Raw genomic sequence first — 18,779 nt, 5'->3', positions numbered from 1 at the left:
ACGGTTCCTATAGAGGATATATGAGCTATTTCTTAAGGAGGGCATATGTTTAATTACTCTTATATTTATGTATTCAAGCTCCTCACCCAAAACAATCAGCATCCTGATAAACAGAACCTTCCTTCTCATTCACTCCAGGAATGTACCCAATATAATTGATAACATATTTTATTCATTTAAAATTCTTCCTCCAGGGAAGCTGAGGTCAAATTTACTATGATGACAATCCATTTTTATTATTGCCATTCACAATTTAAAACATTAGTGCCTTGACAATTATGTGATTTTATATGTGTGCACTTTCTACAACAACAAACAAAGGCTGTTGCCCAATCACATTGTTTGTTGTGACTTGTGAGATACACATTAAATCATCCAAGGATTCTACTCCAAGCAATCTTTCCAAAAATTTTCAACTAATAAACCCTGCTTGTTTATTGAGATGCATGTTCATTTCTCTTGAATGAGCTCCAAAATCTGATAAATCCTCACAATTTACAATTTTGTTAGCTACATAGACAGAACAATAACACAAATTACTGAGCCACAACCCTATAATTAACGATAAAGTTACCAGAAAAATAGAGATGATAAACTTGCTATTGATTTTGCTACGAACATTTATTGTTCTAAACAAATGTAAGTCAGTTCAAAATTAATGAGATACCACCATTAAATATAAACCAGGTATGATATTGTATGAGAAATCTAACTTAATAGCATCAATAGATTCTTTTACATACCAACATTTAGATAAAATTGCATACAACTGAGGCTTCTACATTATGCACAAGAAGAGAAACTTGAATTTTATAAGATTACCACAGAACACACAAAAGCCACAGGATATCTAATAATTACACCTGAAAACATGATTTGTGATATTAAAAAGTAATTATGACAAAGCAATGTATTTATAATATCATACTTATTAGGACACATGGAAATGATGTGGTGGCTGGAAACCTTAGCACATTTAAATTCTAAGCCAAAAAAAGAAAGAAATATTTTTATGTTAAGATTTTTCATTTGAGTATATGCAAATTCTTTGCTTTGACTGTCCTTAAGTAATGATGTATACAAATATAGAAGTATGAACATAAAATTTTGTTTGTACCAATGTAAACCTGATGTTTAGAATTTGGATTGAAATGTAGTATAAAATATCTGAGACCTTTGATGGTAGCAAGATGATAACAAAAGAGAATTGCAGTGTTTGGGATTTAGTAATCTCAGAGGGCAATGGCATATTAGGGAAGGTGATGTAAGATAATGTTCCAGAAAGTCTCATGGTGCCAAATAAGAATTGCTGTCTTGATATAAAAATGCTGTACAGATCTGATCCCCCAAAGCACATTAAGGAGCAACAGGTATCCTGTCTCTGTCTGATACTGAAGGCTGACGTAATACACCATCCTTGCAAATGAAGCAGAACTCCAAGGCTGAGTCCTTAATGATAAATCTTAAAATTGAACCAATGAGCACATTTTGTAAGAAATACCTTGCTCAGCAAACAGGAGTAATGTCATTCATTGAAAGAATGTGAAGAATCATAGCAAGTTACCTGACCACGCTGACGTTTTCTTTTCATTTTCGTCTGCAGGTTTCCAGAGCACTCCTCCTTCCCCTAGAAGCAGCTTGTCGTCAAAATCTAGCAACAGACTGGTATAAACTAACAGCTAGACAACAACCAGAATTTCTTTTTATATAAATAAATTTTTTTCAGGTGTGTCTGACTCAGACTGGCTGAATATATGTAGGAATATAGAGAAAAGATTAGGGACCAATCAGGAAAGAGATCTCAAAAATGATTTTAAAAAAGACAAAAGCCTGCTGTTACCATGGCGATTTTTCCATCAAAGCTCCCCGATCTCTTCTCCTCCCTCCCTGCCTGTTGCATCAGGAATAAAAATAAAGAACAAATAGGAGGAGAAATGCCAAAATATTATATAGCTATTCTTTGGTTTCTGTCTCTAATTAAAAACAGAAAAAAAATGGTCCATTAATGCCTGTGCCTTTGAGCCTGGACGTGGCTAATGATACCTATAATAAAGCCTCCATTTGTGTCTAGGGACTGCTGCTTGTAATTATGGGCTGTCAATGCAATGCAGGGCTGAACGTTTGTAGTCTTCCTGTGCCAATATCCCGAGGAGCTATGACATCTCTAAAATAAAATTATATATTTATGTACGTATTTGTTATAACAAAAATAGTGAAATGGCTTGAACTTTAAAAGGATCAAATAAAATATGTGAGAGTGATAGCATAAAGAAAGTTATTTGTTATAAAATTATAAAGGAGGAGGGGTGATGGGATAGGGTTTTATAGGGAGGGAAATGAGGAAAGAAGATGGAATCTGAAATGTAAATAAATAAAATATCTAATCAAAAAATTATTTGGAAATATATCATTCTAGTTCATTTATTTATGCACATTGCAACTTACTAAAAATGTACTTCATTAATCTAAAGGCATACTTACATCCAGTTTCCTATAAGTATTTACCACATAATATATTAGATGTTAAATTGAAACAATGGTGAAGAAATATTAAGAGAAGTTTATTTTAGAAAAGAAATATGCAAAATCTAAGCATACTACAATCACTTCTTTGTGTGTGGATATATTTTCTATGCTAAGAAGCACATTGTGTACATGGGTATGTTGTCTATTTGAGAACTTATAGAATTGTTATTATGATGCTATTATTTTGTAAACACTTATCTTAATATTCATATGTCAGTTAATGTGTTAAAAATACAACCATTACATACAGTGCATTAGAGTTAGCCACAATATCTATAACTAATAATCTGTTCCCAATTACATTGACCTTTTTTAATACACATTCACACAACTTAGCACTGTTGATGTGTCCTCAGATGAAGAGAGATCTACAGAAGTATGAGTATCCTCTGATGCTAATCATCCCTGAAATATATTACTGTTCCTTTGCAACCAGTTCATCAAATACCAAAAACTATTGCAAGTTTCTTCCATCCGAACTCTGATGCCTTCCTCTAAAGTTATCCCCAAGTTTCAACTTTAGAAATTGCATAGTTAACTGATATTTTAAGAGATACACCTGTGCTTATGCTGTTCTCATGTGAGCAGAACACATGTAGACAAAGAAAAGTAATACAGAAGACTCTCTTATACCTTCATTGTCACAAGACAAGTAACTTTTTCACAAAGCAGATATTGACCTTATATTTTTTTTATCACAGGTTGTGGGGAATGTGTGCATGTATAGGATGTTTATATGTTTGTATGCATATATATATGTATGTTAATTTTTCTGTAGATATGCATGTCTGTGTGTTTGTGAGTTTTCATTTAAGTGTGCATGTCAAGTGTTTTACAACTAGCTCTATAACTTTCCCACTGCTTTTTCTTGCTGTAAAGGATAAATATTAGCTTGGAGTTTATAAAAGAAATTCATGAACTTTGTGAACCCTCTAAATAAGTCACAAGCCATATTTTTGCCAACTCTGTATATGTGTTCTCAGACCTTCAGAGTTGTTTGTGTTTCCCAGTATTTCTTTTTTTCCCTTTGACAATATGCTGGGGTTTCCATCCTTCTGAGGCTTTACATTTCTAAAGCATTTTGTTCTAATTCTTTTCCTAATTCTAATTCTAAAAACACATTTTAAAAAATGTTTTCTTCTGATATTTTTGTTTCTTCCTTGAGTTTTGCTGCTTTATATGAGATGTCAGAATATTAAATACTGCTACTTATCCTCATTTGGTATTTATCAACTCTGTAAATCTTCCTGTTATTTAGATGGGCAGTTAGTTTCAATTTATATGCTAAATTTGTGCAGATGCCAGAGAGAAGTTTGAAATTTGATGCTGTAAAATCTAACTTTAAGCAATGATAGCACTATTAACAATTTAAACCAGAATCTTTAAGTCAATTGTGTGTGTAGTAGCCTAAAATATAGGTACTAATATTAAATATATTCATTGAGAAATCCCTGTATGTCTAAGAAGTTGTTAACAGAATAAGTTTTATCAAAAATATAAAAGTTAGCCACAAATATATTTTTAAAACTAATGGTAATAAAAATAGTAATAATAATAATATCTACATATATTTAAATGTTCTCTTTCTATAACCTTAATTTTCTTAGTTAGTATCATAACATTCTACTTCATTCAGCTATTCCGATTATTTAACTATTCCATCTTTATAGGCTATATAGAAATATATAGAATGTAGCAATTGAGTCAGTTTTCTAATCAACCTATGCCATGAAAAAATACACATATACTAACTTCTTAATTAGCATGTCACTTCATGGACATTTCTCCCTCAATAGAAATATTTGCTCAAAAAAATAAAAATATGGTGAAAATCAAACTCAAAAAAAGGTTTGGCAGTCAATTAATGCACTAATGTTCTCTGCATTTTTTTTTCATCAGGTCTGGATATGAAGGAATCTACATCCAAAGAAGCAAAAGGAATCATGATGTCTCATTTTGTAGAGCCCAGCTTTTCATCTTACAAATAGTGACATAGCCTGAAGTAACCACTGAAGTCAGGATAGTTTAGGGATTGGATCTTTTTTCTAAAGAGATAGATGGGAAATAAACTCTTCAAAAGATGGAAATGAGAAATATTTTATAGTTGTTAAGGAGGAGGGAAGATAAGAATAATAAAAAAAGAAGGCAAAGAAATAACATAGAGAAATATTTAAAAATCCACAGGAAAAAATAATTTACTTTTACTTAAATATGCACCTATAATATTTGAAAATCAATGTAAATACACTAAATGAAGATATGTCTCAAGCAGATAATACTACACCAGAAAAAATAGACTAATTTAATAAACTTCATTTTCAGATAACTAATATTTCTTGTCAAAGTTGTGGATAAGAAGACTTCAAGAGACTAACAAAACAATCTCCATTGTTTGATTGGCTTTGAGATCATCAGAGGCACACACACACACATATATATATATATATATATATATATATATATATACATATATATGTATATATACACACACATATATGTATATATATGTATATACACACACATATATATATGTATACATACACATATACATATGCATACACATACACACATATATAGGAAGACTTTGAAAGGAAAATCCTGTATGCCTGAAAAGCATATACCTTAGAAAAAAATTACTACTCTGATACATTTATACAGAACTTATCACATCAGTATATTTCTCAGGTATACTAAAAAATTTTATCAAATGGGAAATTTTTATCTAACATTTATCCAAACAATATTTTTTATTTAGTAGACGTGTATTATTTTACAGAGAATGAATTACTTACAGATACCCATTTCCATCTGACACACCAGTTTAAAAAACAACCCTCTTATATAACAAATATAAGAAGATTAGATCGTGGAAAGAAGCAACTTCAGAGCCATATGCCAAAACTTTTGCTATGAAATATATTATTATACATGTAGTATATATTTTGCCTTATCATGTCTTAACACATACCCAATGCAAGGCCTACACTATGATATCAACATCCCAAAATAGAAGGAAAGAATCTCAAATGGTTCCACACACAGGAAAAAAAACTAAACAAATATCTGCTGAGAAAGAGAATGAATATTCATTAAGTATTCATTAATGATGTATCAATAAAAAGAATATAATTCCAAATGCACAGAATTAAACACATATGAACAACCTTAAAAGGCCTAAGCAGAATGTAATTATTTAGATGTGATACAAACATTAGCAGAGACACACAAAAGGACAAATATATATGTGTTTATGTATACACTAATATACATATGCACACACCAAAGCATATAAAATATATGACTATAGCCGGGCAGTGGTGGCACATGCCTTTAATCCCAGCACTTGGGAGGCAGAGGCAGGCAGATTTCTGAGTTCGAGGACAGCCTGGTCTACAGAGTGAGTTCCAGGACAGCCAGGGCTACAGAGAGAAACCCTGTCTCTCTCTCTCTCTCTCTCTCTCTCTCTCTCTCTATATATATATATATATATATATATATATATATATATATATATATATATATATTCATATATATATATATGACTATAAATATATAGACACATATGCCATATGTATGATGAAACTGTATTACTTAGGTATGAAATAATGTAAATACATATTAAAATTATTTTTCTTAATATTTCTTCTCATGTTACAAGTTAATCAGCTTACATTTGAGCTCACAAAGCAAAGAACAATTTAATATGTCCATGAAAGCAAATTACTAGGTAATTCAGTGAAAATTGCATGATCATTGAACCTGTCAAACTTATAATGAATATAAATATTACAGGATTAATTTCATTTATTTGACCATACAGTAGAAACAAGGATATGCACAAAAAGTATGGGACTCTGTACAATTATGAAGGGCATATGAGTGGCACTCAACACACAAGATTAAAGAAATATGATAAATGTTGAGTACATCTGTGTACCTCTAAATGGAAGCATAAGTGACCCTTCTTTTAATTTGTTCTCTGATTGTGTAAATGTGTGTGGGACTCTAGATTAGCATTCATTCTCCACTGAATTTCCAAAAAAGTCTCAAAAAATAGAGGGTCATGCATCCATGCATTCTGAAAATTTTATTTGTGTATCAAACTTTCAAAGTTAGAATATTATTTGAGATCATAATGACCAATTTAACTGAAAACATTAACCAATGTAATTTAAATTTTTCAATATGAAAATAATATTAAGGTAAAAAAAGATTGTGGTTCTTCATTCCTTTACTACATCTTTAGCCTACCTTGATTCTGACAATTAGTCTTTTCACACTGGTACACATTGTGACCCAATCTGTCCTGTGGAGTGGTCAGAAGACAAAGTGGGATTCTTATTCTTACACATGTAGCAGCATATTATGGTCTCACAGTTCTTTCCTATTGAATACCTTCACCATATAACAATCTTGTCTTTCTTTGTGGGGACATTAATTCATGTTCCAGATATCTCTATTTAAAGCCATAATGTTTTCAGCCAGTTGCTTAAAATGGTAAATTTCCATATAAACTAGAACACCTAAGAAAAGAATTGCTAAATATCTAATTTTATGTTCAATGATGGATGCTGCTGCAATCCAATGTCACATGTGTACAAAATCCAAAGTTACAAAACAGTTCCAATGATCAATAACTCAATCATTTTCACAGAGTTAGTATACAGATGAAGAAAAATGTCATGAATATCCAGTGTATAATATGGTATGACTTAGAAGCCAAGATTTATTATGAGTTCTTATTAAGAAATGTTTTGATTTATTGACTACATTATCAGAGTAGCATCTTCAGTTTTTGCCAACTATTAGTCAGTTGTGTAAATATTTTCATCTGGATATGCAAATCAAAACAAGATTAAGATTTCAACTAACTTCAGTCAGAAGGGAAAAGATTAACAAAACTAACAAGAAATGCTGCAAAATATGTGAAGAAAATAGATCACTTATTTAGTTTTGATGTGGCAAAAAATTTTCAAATCACACTTGTAAACAGTGTAGTGAGTTACCAAAAATCTAAAAATAAATGTATTATATATTCCAACTATATAATACAATAAATACAATATCATATATAGATGAACATCCAGAACTTAAATGAGATTTTCTATCAAAGACAACTAGACAAAAAACTCAGAAAACAACAAATAATTATAATACAATATGTAATCATATAAACACAGTTCTATCAAATATGTCCCAAAAATATGTTTTAGGTGTCATTGTAAAAGAGTAAAACCGATAGCAAGACCTGGGAACTGATGCATGGTCCCAAGGAAGTGGATATATTATATTAATGATATGGATAATTATGAGGATTATTCCTTGTTAATAAAATAAGATTTCTAGAGAATGTCAAATAATTATGGTTTGCCAGTATTAGTTAGAGGTGACACCATAGCAAATTTTGAATTTTGCTAAACCACCTTTAGATTAGGTGTTTATATAGGAAACTGTGTTCTCCATTTCCACTAATGTTCATGTCTTTACTTCTATTCATAAAACTATTCTTCAGTTCTTCTTGAAGTATCATGTAGGAAGAAGTTCCCCAGCACATTTAAGTGAGCATTTAAGTGAGGTTGTGCCTGTTTTTCTACCCATGTCTCTGCTATTTTCTTCCACTCTGCTATTGGTGAAATATATATGTGAATGTCAAATATAACAGAGAAGTATAAGTAAAGTAGGAACAGTAACAAAGAGGTGTAGGATAGAAAAATTAGAAGGAGAGGTAGAAAATATTGAGGGGCAAGATACTGATCCTGTTAAATGGTGCATATTCAAGTGGTGTTTTCGGATGTGGACTTGCATGGTGTTTTGTTTGGAGAACAAATAAATAGGACTCAATGTATAATGCCTGTGGCACTTGCAATGGTAGCCTTGAAATGCTTTGCTGGTTTCTAGTCTTAGGTGATCTTCACTTTCTTAAATGAGGCACAGTAGAGAACTTTTTCTGGTGTCTCCTGTGGTACTTTTCTCTCCTGCTAACTTGTCTTTATTTGTGGAAGTTCTATGGTTTCCATTGGATCATGCCACTGTTGTTGCTTCCTGTTTGGTATTCTGACACTGCTGAACTTGGAATTGGACTACTGGTATCCTGACCGAATTACAATTTCCCAATACTTGTAAACAAGTCCACACCCCCTCCTCGTATTTACTATAATTTCTCCCTACCTTTGAATTGTAGGTTAGAAGAGGGGTCTAAGCATTTGAGAATAAGAATTAATAGTAGGTTTTGAAAACTCTCAGCCTAGAACCTATTATCTTCTAGAATTGCCATGGATATTGCATAGTGAACTCATAAAAACATGCATAAAGCCTTCACAAAATCAAATGACATAAAAAGTTCAGTAAGCAATTGGAGGTATATGGAGGTCAGGTTACATGTTGAAAAAAATATATTCAGTGAATAGATGCAAACAAGAGTAAGTCACATTCCTTGGGTTTTATACTACTATTTGTGGATTATCAATATAAAGTGAATCAACCCACAGACATATTAACATAAAGAAAACAAATTAGATGCTGTAGGCTTAAATAAATAAAACTCAAATGAATAAACAATTATATAAATGTGAGCTTGAAAATCAATGAGGTAATTTTGATGGTGACTCCTTGATTTAGTGGGATGAGAATGAATATGGAAGACTGTTGCCTAGCATGTATAAAAAACTTTCATTTATACATGATAAAAAATATTTGGAGAGAACAGAACAGTTGGATCTGATGTGGGGGGGGGTTGGTGTGTCAGAAATATTATTTTATTTAATTATTTACTCTCAAACTTAATTATTCTAATATTTCATTTCTTAGCAAGTGAACTCATCCTGAGTGGTCAGGAATAAAGTAAAGAACAATTACATGAACTTGGATGTTGACCCTACACTTATAATGCTAAACTGCAGATCTGAGTGGACCATGATCCATGTCTGGCTTTCTATCTAGAATATCCTTAAATGTTTGTCATGTGCCTTTCACCGAAAAAGTTACATGGTATTTTTTTTCTTTGTATGTCCAAGTGGTATTGTAGAAGGCAGTATCACGTTTAGTATATATGTTTAGAATTTATGTTCATGAGATGACAACAGAAAATTTTTATTAATACTAAGAGTGTCCTCTCTCTGTTTGTCTGTCTCTCTGTCTTTCTCTTCCTGTTTTGTGTTCTCTCTCCTCTTCCTCTTTCTATCCATCTCTGCATGTACTTTTGCTAGTGTAAACATGTTGAAGGATGTGGTGACTTTTTCCTGGGTCAAAAGAGTCTGCCTGATGCTGAGGTAAAGATATTTTACTGAGTGCAGTGGCAAACTAAGTCTCAAAAATGCCTAGTAGCAACTTTGTCCAGTGCCTCTCACTTACAATTGTTTTCATTAAGCATAGCAAGCTTATAAAGGAAAAAGAAAAATGTATGATTGAAGATTTTAAAAGATGGCAGGAATTGACATGATGCTAAATACTGTTTTTAAGGAGATAAACAAATTATGGGGGTCCTGATTTCATAGCAGCATTAATTTGCAGTTGCTCATGGGATAGTTATATCATCTTTGGCATTATTATGATATGGATATTATTTTAATTTGAATATAAGAAAATATGACTTCTTGTCAAATTGATAAGTGATGGACTTTGATGGCTGTTCTTAATGTAAACTTGACTATATCAGGAGTGATCTACAATCCAGAAATGAAGGGCATCCCTGTGATCCAGATCTTGAGGCATAGTGGCCACATTTTTGAAGGTTTCCTGAAAAGGTAAAGAAAGGCTTAAGCCCAGGCATAGTGGTACATGCTCTTAATCCCAGAATATAGGAGAAAAAGCATAAAGATCTCTGAGTTCAAGATCAGTCTACAGAGCAAGTTCCAGGACAGCCAACCTTAGGTAGTAAAGGAGTTGGTAAACAGAGAGCTGTTGATGTATAATAAAAAAGGGGGACTATATTACACTCCTAGCATGCAATAGCTTCACCATTTAACACTGACTTTAGAATCAAGAATAGAAGGGGTTACAAGGACAATTGATTCTGGATAGGTGAAGCTAAGAAATTAGCAGTGACTAAGATGAGATCTGCATCACTGGGATAAAATCTTCTGGGAAATGTGTTCTGAGAACAGAAAGAATCTGTGTTTCAGAGATAAGCATCATGTTGGGAGCCATACTTCAAATATGTAATGTATACCTACATGGTATGGTATTGAAAGCATGAAAGGTTCATGGAAAGCTGCTTAAGGCTTGGCATTGCTAGAGGACCTGAGAGATCACTGAGGAAGACACAGCCTTATTTGGTGGTCCAGGATTGAATGGGTTATGAAATAAAGTTGAGGTATGATACCAGGAAGAGTGTCTATGAGAGATTATTGGTAGAGCTTAGTTGCAGAAAATATCCTGGTGTATTGCAGACTACAATAACATGGGTTGATTAGTAAAAAGAGCAGCTTTGAAGTGGCTTCAACTAGAGCCTAGAACACTACAGAAGGCAGAGCTGGTGAAATGATCCAAAACATTTGGAGGATTGCAGAATATTATATGTGAATCCCATTGAAACAAGAAGTTGTAAACTTAAAGTTGCCTTAGATACCTCATGATGCTAGAAATATCAGAGCCCTAAGATACCTCTTGAGGAAATCTGCTAACATTAAGTGGAACCAGCAGAAGAGAACAAAGTTTGTTCCTGCTGAATGCCAGATCTGTTAACAGCAGTCAACAAGGATGAAAGGAGTTGGATCTCTGAAGTATAATTTGATAATAGACATGAAGATGCAGAGATTGGAGTATTACCAGATGTTTTTTAGTATTGCTTTTGTCAAAAATTTCTTCACTATGATACTTTGGAATGGTAATGTACACCTTGTTGCATGATATGTTGGAAGTGTGTGATTTCAATTTTAATTTTGACTTTGTAGGTGATTACTTTAAGAAATTTCATGAGTCTCAGAAGAGACTTTGATCTATAGACTCTTAAACATTGGTAGACTACTATAGAATATGGGGATTTTGAAGTAGGATTAAATATATTTTTCATCATGGTATGATTATCTATGCCCATGAAAGTATCATATGTTTGTACAATCCTATGTTGGCCAGAATATAGTAGTTTCAATATGTTTTGTCCAGTGGTACCACTAGGAGGTGTGGCCTTGTTGAAGAATGGTGTTATTGTGTGGTAGACTTTGACAGACCTTCCTTCTTCTTGCTTGTTGGGATGCCAGTCATTTGCTGGAGGTTTTCAGAACAAGATGTAAAACTTTCAGCTTCTCCTACAACATGCCTGCCAGAACATTGACATGCTTCTGCCTTGATGATAATGGGATGAATATCTCAGCCTAGAAGATATCTCCAATTAAATATTGTTCATTATAAGAGGTGCCTTGTTAATAGTGTCTCCTCAAGAAACTGAAAACCTTGATTAGGACAATCCTTACTATCTGATTACTTCAGGGCTTGTTTTTTTTTTTTTTTTTTTTTTTTTAGAAATAATAAAACTGACACCATTAACAAGTAAATTTACGTAAATAAAATATTTAATAAAGCTATAATTAAATAAATTCATAAAGTAGGAGCACAATATATGGTAAGTGAAATATATACTATAGGGAACTACCTTTTGTAGTTGTTACAAAGTGCTAACATGATAGAAACATGTGCTTCTTCAGCCTCACTTCAGTAACAACAGCCATGTCATCACCAGCCTCTAAAAATGACACATTTTCACTGTTGCCATGAGTCCCATTGTCTTTATAAATCTAATGCCATCACACCCCTTATATTTATTCTAAAAATAAAATTTACAAAATCTGTAAAAATAATTATGTTTAAATTCTAACTTTAGGCCTTTACCTAAGGTATGTATCTATAAATTAAAATATGTATAAGGTTGTCTCAAAAATGTTATGTTTCAAGACTTGTTTAGAATATATTTTGTTTGTATTTATGTGTATGTATGCATGTATCTAATTTGGATTCAATGCTTCATGTGTTTGTGTGTGTGTGTAGAATATATTCCACTCTGTGTGTATATGTGCATATAACTTGAATTCCTTTCTTATTTAAAATGTGTATATACCTGGAAAACAGATGATGTTGGAGTAATGACTATATAGTTTTCCTAGCACCTTGGCTGATGTCTTTATTAAGAAATAAGCTGCAAGGTAGCTATCAGCTATCTCTACTAAGGTTAAAGTATATATAAGATGTGAATTAGCTTCCATCTTCAGATGACAATTTGGAATGGAACAATTGTCAAATTTCTTAGTCTTAACTCTTTGCTTATTATTATATCTTTTTTAGAGTAAAAAAGTATTATTTCTCCAAAATTATTTTGGATTGGTGTGAATTTTTATATGATCATCAGAATTTAAGGATATTTTTACTTCAATCAAGTTTAGTTTATAATACTTTCTATACTATCTTAGAAAATTAAGGTCATAAAGAATTATTGAGTTTAACAAAAGCAGCCAAAGACATTTATAACTAAACACTTAATTCTTTGCTGTTTAAAACCAGGCACCTAAAACTTTGATAAGAAAAACATGTGGTTGATAATATGCTGTATTTATTATAAATTCCTATGTTTAATTTAGGTTCACAGTAGTGATTTTTGGTGTGTAATTGATTAAAGGATTAAGCTAGCTTAATTCTTACTCCTGTATATATTTTCAAAGTTATGCCTAAAAGAAGTGACAAAAAATAAGAAAAGCTTGTTTAGTTTAAATATACTTTTAGATAAATGGTCTGGAAATTCTTCTGATATCTGCTGAATATTGCATTTAAAATATTTAATAAATAATCTTCCTGTAATAGATAGAAGTACCAGCTCTTGGCTTTACCACTAAGGTATTCTCCAAAGAAGGTGGTGGAGCACAGAAGCACTCAACATGCAGCTTGCTTGAAATGTGGCATAACTGACCACTAGGTAAATCTCTTCCCATTGCCTTCCCTGAAGCCAGGACCCTGTCCAAAATGTTGAAATGCAAGACAGTGAGAAGTTGATTGCCCTACTTTACTTAGACAAGGTAGGCTGCCCCACCTAAGTTTCTACTTCACAGGAAAGTCTCTTGGATCTTCTGGGCCTGTTAGTCAATGACTGATGATACCCTGGTGCCTCTGTCCCAAATGAAACTGAGATCATCCTAGAGGATAGCCACTAAGTATCTTTTTCCTTAGATTCAGGAGCTGTTTGATTTGTACTTCTGCTTACTCAGATAAAATATATCTTTATTAGATGTATGATGGCATCAATATCTCAGTAGGCTAAGGATACGTTGGCCAGCTTCATAGTGAGAACTATAACAGCTCTGACACCAATGTTTCAATTGTCTTATGAGTTTTCTTTCTATGGAAAAAGCAGGCATCAAGACTCACCTCTTCTGAAATACTACTCTTCTTGACTCAACGTCCCTTGCAACCAGACTCTAAAATGAGATAAACTCACAAAACAGATTCAATATAATACTCAATTATTTCTTCTTTATAAAGAACTCGCTTTACAATGACTCCTTCTAATAAACAGGAACCTGGGTCTCGTGGTAGATGATAATATACAAAATGTAGACTGTAATATCTGAGGATATGAAAGTTTAAGTAAGTTATAAAAGTATGATAAGTGTTTAAGCTATGTGTATTTAAATTATAAAGTTCTAAGCATCTGAGTGTATAAATACAAGTTTTAAATATATAAGAAAGTGAGTTAAAATGTATAATATGGAAAAATATGCTTTATATTTCTCTCACTTGTTCAATTAAGACTTCAAAAGTTCAGAAAGTCCACAATGAATTTCTTATAAGCTATTAATCTAGTTCTGGTAATGTGCTTCTAATATTACCATGGTCACAAGTTAAAACTTAAACTTCTCCTGCGAATATACCCAAAAGATATTCCAACATATAACAAAGACACACGTTCCAATATGTTCATAATAGCCTAATTTATAATAGCCAGAAGCTGGAAAGAACCCAGATGTCCTCCAACAGCAGACCAGATACAGAAAATATGGTTCATTTACACAATGAAGTACTACTCAGCCATTAAAAACAATGACTTCATGAACTTCTTAGGGAAATGTATGGAACTAGGAAATATCATCCTGAGTAAGGTAACACAGTCTTAAAAGAACATACATGGAATTTGCTCACAGATAAGGTAGTATTAGTAAAATCTTAGAATACCCATGACACAACATACAGACCACATGAAGGTCAAGGAAAACCAAGAACAAAATTTGGGGGCCTCGGTTCTTCTTAGAGAAAAGGGAACAAAATTATAAGAGATTGAGGGTTTGAAGGACTTGAGAGGAAGAAATAAAGTGGAGAAGAAAAAAAAAAGAAAGTCAGGTCTTGGGAGGAGGCCTCAAGATGTACAGATGGACAGAAAATTAAACAGAGGTGTGAAGCAATGGGGTATGAAAAACTGTTGGTAGCCATAAGAAATCCAGAGATGCCAGAAAAGCAAATGAGCTCCATGACTCAACAGGGATGAGATTAGCTTAAATGCCCAACAAAGGAAGAGAAAACCTGTAGAGACCAGAGTTTAGGCACTGCCCCTGTTTGAGAGATGGGACCACCCACCCTTCACAATATTTTCACTCAGAATTGTTCTTATCTAAAGGAAATACAGGAAAAAAGAGTATAGGAGAGACTAAAGGAAAGATCATCTAGAAAAAGAGATTGACTGAATTTTTCATTTTATTGTAAAAATATTTAAGCTCTACAAATGAGTAGAACTCTGGAATTTAATTCTCCAAAGTCATTTCAGTAGTAGTTACTAGGTATACAGGAGCTAGGTCCCATAAATAATATATGAAAATAAGCAAACAAACAACACACACACATTAGAGAGAGAGGCAGGACACAGACAGAGAGACAGACAGAGAGACAGAGACAGAAAGACAGAAAGAGACAGAGAGAGAGACAGAGAGAAAGAGAGATAGAGCAGGAAGGATGGGCAATTGCCAGAATCATCATGCAATAATGAGCAGTAGGACTGCAGAGAGACAAATTGGTAAACTGTTTTAAAATTCTATGGTCATCTGTTATGAACTAGTGTAAAAGACATCAAAACTTAACATCAAATATAAGCCCTGAATATTAGAATATAGGTATGTCATCTCTGTCATCATTAATTGTGTCTTTAGCATGTCAATATTGGTTGTAAAACAATACTTATAGGACACTAACTTTATTAGCTGTGTGAAATCTAGTTTCATTTCCCCTGAGACTTTCCACTTCAATTCACCATATCTCAAAAGAGTGATATTCCTTCATTTACCCACCAATGACTGAACTGATCAATTTGGCTCCTGCTACTCTGTGGCTTCTCAAAATGATTTTGAGTTTGGAATGATCAAGATAGGAGAGTTGTTGGCTAAGTGAATGAGCTTGTAATTCCCTATATTCTCAGAATTTTAAGCTCTGTCTATGTTTTGGGGAAATATGGTATTGAGAATAACAGGTTAAATGTTAGTCAGCTAGAGTAGAATTTTAAAAGGGAGATGAGGCAGAAGAATTTTACCACAACCTTGGATCAACCAAATATATTGGTGGGGGTGGAATGTCAGAATGGGGCTCTTTTTCAAGACTGACAGAGGAGGAAGTATTCCAGAGAAAGTTAGTTAAAAACAAAAGAAAATGTCTAACATATTCACGACATCTGTGCACAAGGAAGGGATATAACAACTAGGTATAACAGGGAAGGAGTGAGCTATTAAGTGGTTCCAGTTGGAGGAGCGCAGAGAGCCTGTAGTCCTTGGCTGGTAGGGCCAGCCATTAATGAGTATAATTTAGAAGAGAATTATAAACAAAGATTGTTTAACTCAGATATATTAGTGTTAAAGACTGTCAGATAACTTCTGAACATGGCATTTAATAGGCTTAAACTTACCATGACAAAGACTCCCAAATCCTAGCAGTGATACTCCTTATGGTGTCCAATAAGTTATAGGCACAACAAAAAATCTACATCTAAATTTTGATATGACAACAATTGCACAAACCCATTGTTGCACCTTTGGCTTGGTCCCAGCATGAGCTATATTTAAGAGATCTCCTTGGGTTCTGGTCTGAGGCCTGCTGTGAGTGCACCCCGGATACTGCCAGACACATTCTGGGGGATCCATAGAACCCATAGCCAGCGCTAGCACTCCCCTTCCACCGCTCACCCCTCTTCTGGTCTGAGGCCTGTGCCGGACCTCTGCCCAGCCAGCTTGTGAGTGCACCCCAGATACCGCCAGACACATTGTGGGGGATCCAAAGAACCCATAGCCAGTGCTAGCACTCCCCTTCCGCCACTCACCCCTCTTCCGGTCTGAGGCCTGCTGGTGAATGCACCCCGGATACCGCCAGACACATTCTGGGGGATCCATAGAACCCATAGCCAGCTCTAGCTATCCCCTTCCGCCACTCGCCCCTCTTCCGGTCTGAGGGCTGGGCCAGACCTCTGCCTGGCCAGCTAGTGAGTGCACCCTGGATATCACCAGACACATTCTGGGGGATCCATAGAACCCATAGCCAGTACTAGCACTCCCCTTCCACCACTCGCCCCTCTTCCAGTCTGAGGCCTGCTGGTGAGTGCACCCCAGTTACCGCAGCCAGACAGATTCTGGGGGCTCCACAGATCCCACAACCAGCTTTAGGTAGGAAAACCCACATACTACCCTGAGCTCATAGCTGGGTGCCCTCAGTGCTCAGAATCCAGCAGATTACCCCCTCCCTGCCCCTGTCGGCTAGCACCCCTCTTCTGCCCATCTCCCAGGTCTGAGGCCTGGACCAGACCTCTGCCAGCTCTGCTGTTGTGTGGACCCCGGATTCTGCCTGAGACATACTGGAAGGTCCACTCAACCCAGAGCCACAGAGGAACAACTGAACTCAGAGTGTCAGACAACATATCCTGAGCTATCCAAGAGGAGACACTGCACCCAGAACAGCAGACAACTAGCTGGACTGCTACCTTGGAGGCACCATATCCTGAGGCATCCTAGAGATACCACCGTAATCAGTGCAGCTGGAAAAAAATCACAGAGACATCTGGACTCCTAGAAGACCAAACACAAGAGAGACAACTAGAAAGGCAGGCTTCAATCAAAGACAGAAGTACAGGTAGCACTAGATTTAACCAGATGGCAAAAGGCAGGCGAAAGAACATAAGCAACAGAAACCAAAGTTACATGGCATCATCAGAACCCAATTCCCCCATCATAGCAAGCCCTGAACACCCCATCACACCAGAAAAGCAGGATTCAGAAGTAAAATCACTTCTCATGATGATAATAGAGGACTTTAAGAAAGACATAAATAACACTCTCAAAGAACAAATAGAAACCCTTAAAGAGGAAACAAAAAAATCCCTTAAGGAATTGCAAAAAAATGCAACCAAATGTGAGAAGGAATTGAACAAAACCATGCAGGATCTAAAAATGGAAGTAGAAACAATAAAGAAATCACAAAGGGAGAATAACCTGGAGATAGAAAACTTAAAAAAACGATCAGGAGTCATAGACACAAGTATTACCAACAGAAGACAAGAGATGGAAGAGAGAATTTCATGTGCAGAAGATACCATGGAAAACATTGACACAACTGTCAAAGAAAATGCAGAATACAAAAAGCTACTAACCCAAAATATACAAGAAATCCAAGACACAATGCGAAAGACAAACCTAAGGATAATAGGAATAGATGAGGGGGAAGACTCCCAACTTAAAGGACCAGTAAATATCCTCAACAAAATTATAGAGGAAAACTTCCCTAACCTAAAGAAAGAGATGTCCATAAATATACAAGAAACCTACAGAACTCCAAATAGTTTAGACCAGAAAAGAAATACTTCCCGCCAAATAACAGTCAAAACATAAAATGTACAAACAAAGAAAAAATACTAAAAGCAGTAAGGGAAAAAGGCAAAGTAACATATAAAGGCAGACCTATAAGAATTACACCAGACTTCTCACCAGAGACCATAAAAGCCCGATATCATACAGACCCTAAAAGACCATAAATGTCAGCCCAGACTACTATACCCAGCAACACTGTCAATCATTATTGATGGAGAAACCAAAATATTCCATGATAAATCCAAATTTACACAGTATCTCACCACAAACCCAGCACTTCAAAGGATAATTGGTGGAAAACTTCATCACAAGGAGGGAAACTACAACCTAGAAAAAGCAGGAAAGTAATCTTCCAAAAACTGCAAAAGAAGGTAGCTACGCATACATATCTCCACTGCCAATAACAAAAATAACAGGAAACAACACTCATTTTTCCTTAAA

At 34.4% G+C, this 18,779-nt stretch overlaps 1 protein-coding gene across 1 annotated transcript in view; it reads right to left on the bottom strand.

The window, feature by feature from the left end:
- The window catches only part of LOC143433749 (uncharacterized), a 79,756-nt gene extending 77,968 nt beyond the window's left edge, over positions 1–1,788 (bottom strand). The window contains exon 1 of the mRNA XM_076935215.1: positions 1,565–1,788. Coding sequence (XP_076791330.1) covers positions 1,565–1,591 — 27 coding nt within the window. The 5' untranslated portion in view covers positions 1,592–1,788. The remainder of the gene's footprint in view (positions 1–1,564) is intronic.
- Positions 1,789–18,779: the final 16,991 nt, after the last annotated feature.

Source organism: Arvicanthis niloticus, chromosome 1 (genome assembly GCF_011762505.2).
Source record: "Arvicanthis niloticus isolate mArvNil1 chromosome 1, mArvNil1.pat.X, whole genome shotgun sequence".
In the NCBI taxonomy this organism is placed as follows: Eukaryota; Metazoa; Chordata; class Mammalia; order Rodentia; family Muridae; genus Arvicanthis; species Arvicanthis niloticus.
Note: the sequence above shows the minus strand (reverse complement) of the source record. Positions and strands in the feature narration are given on the sequence as shown.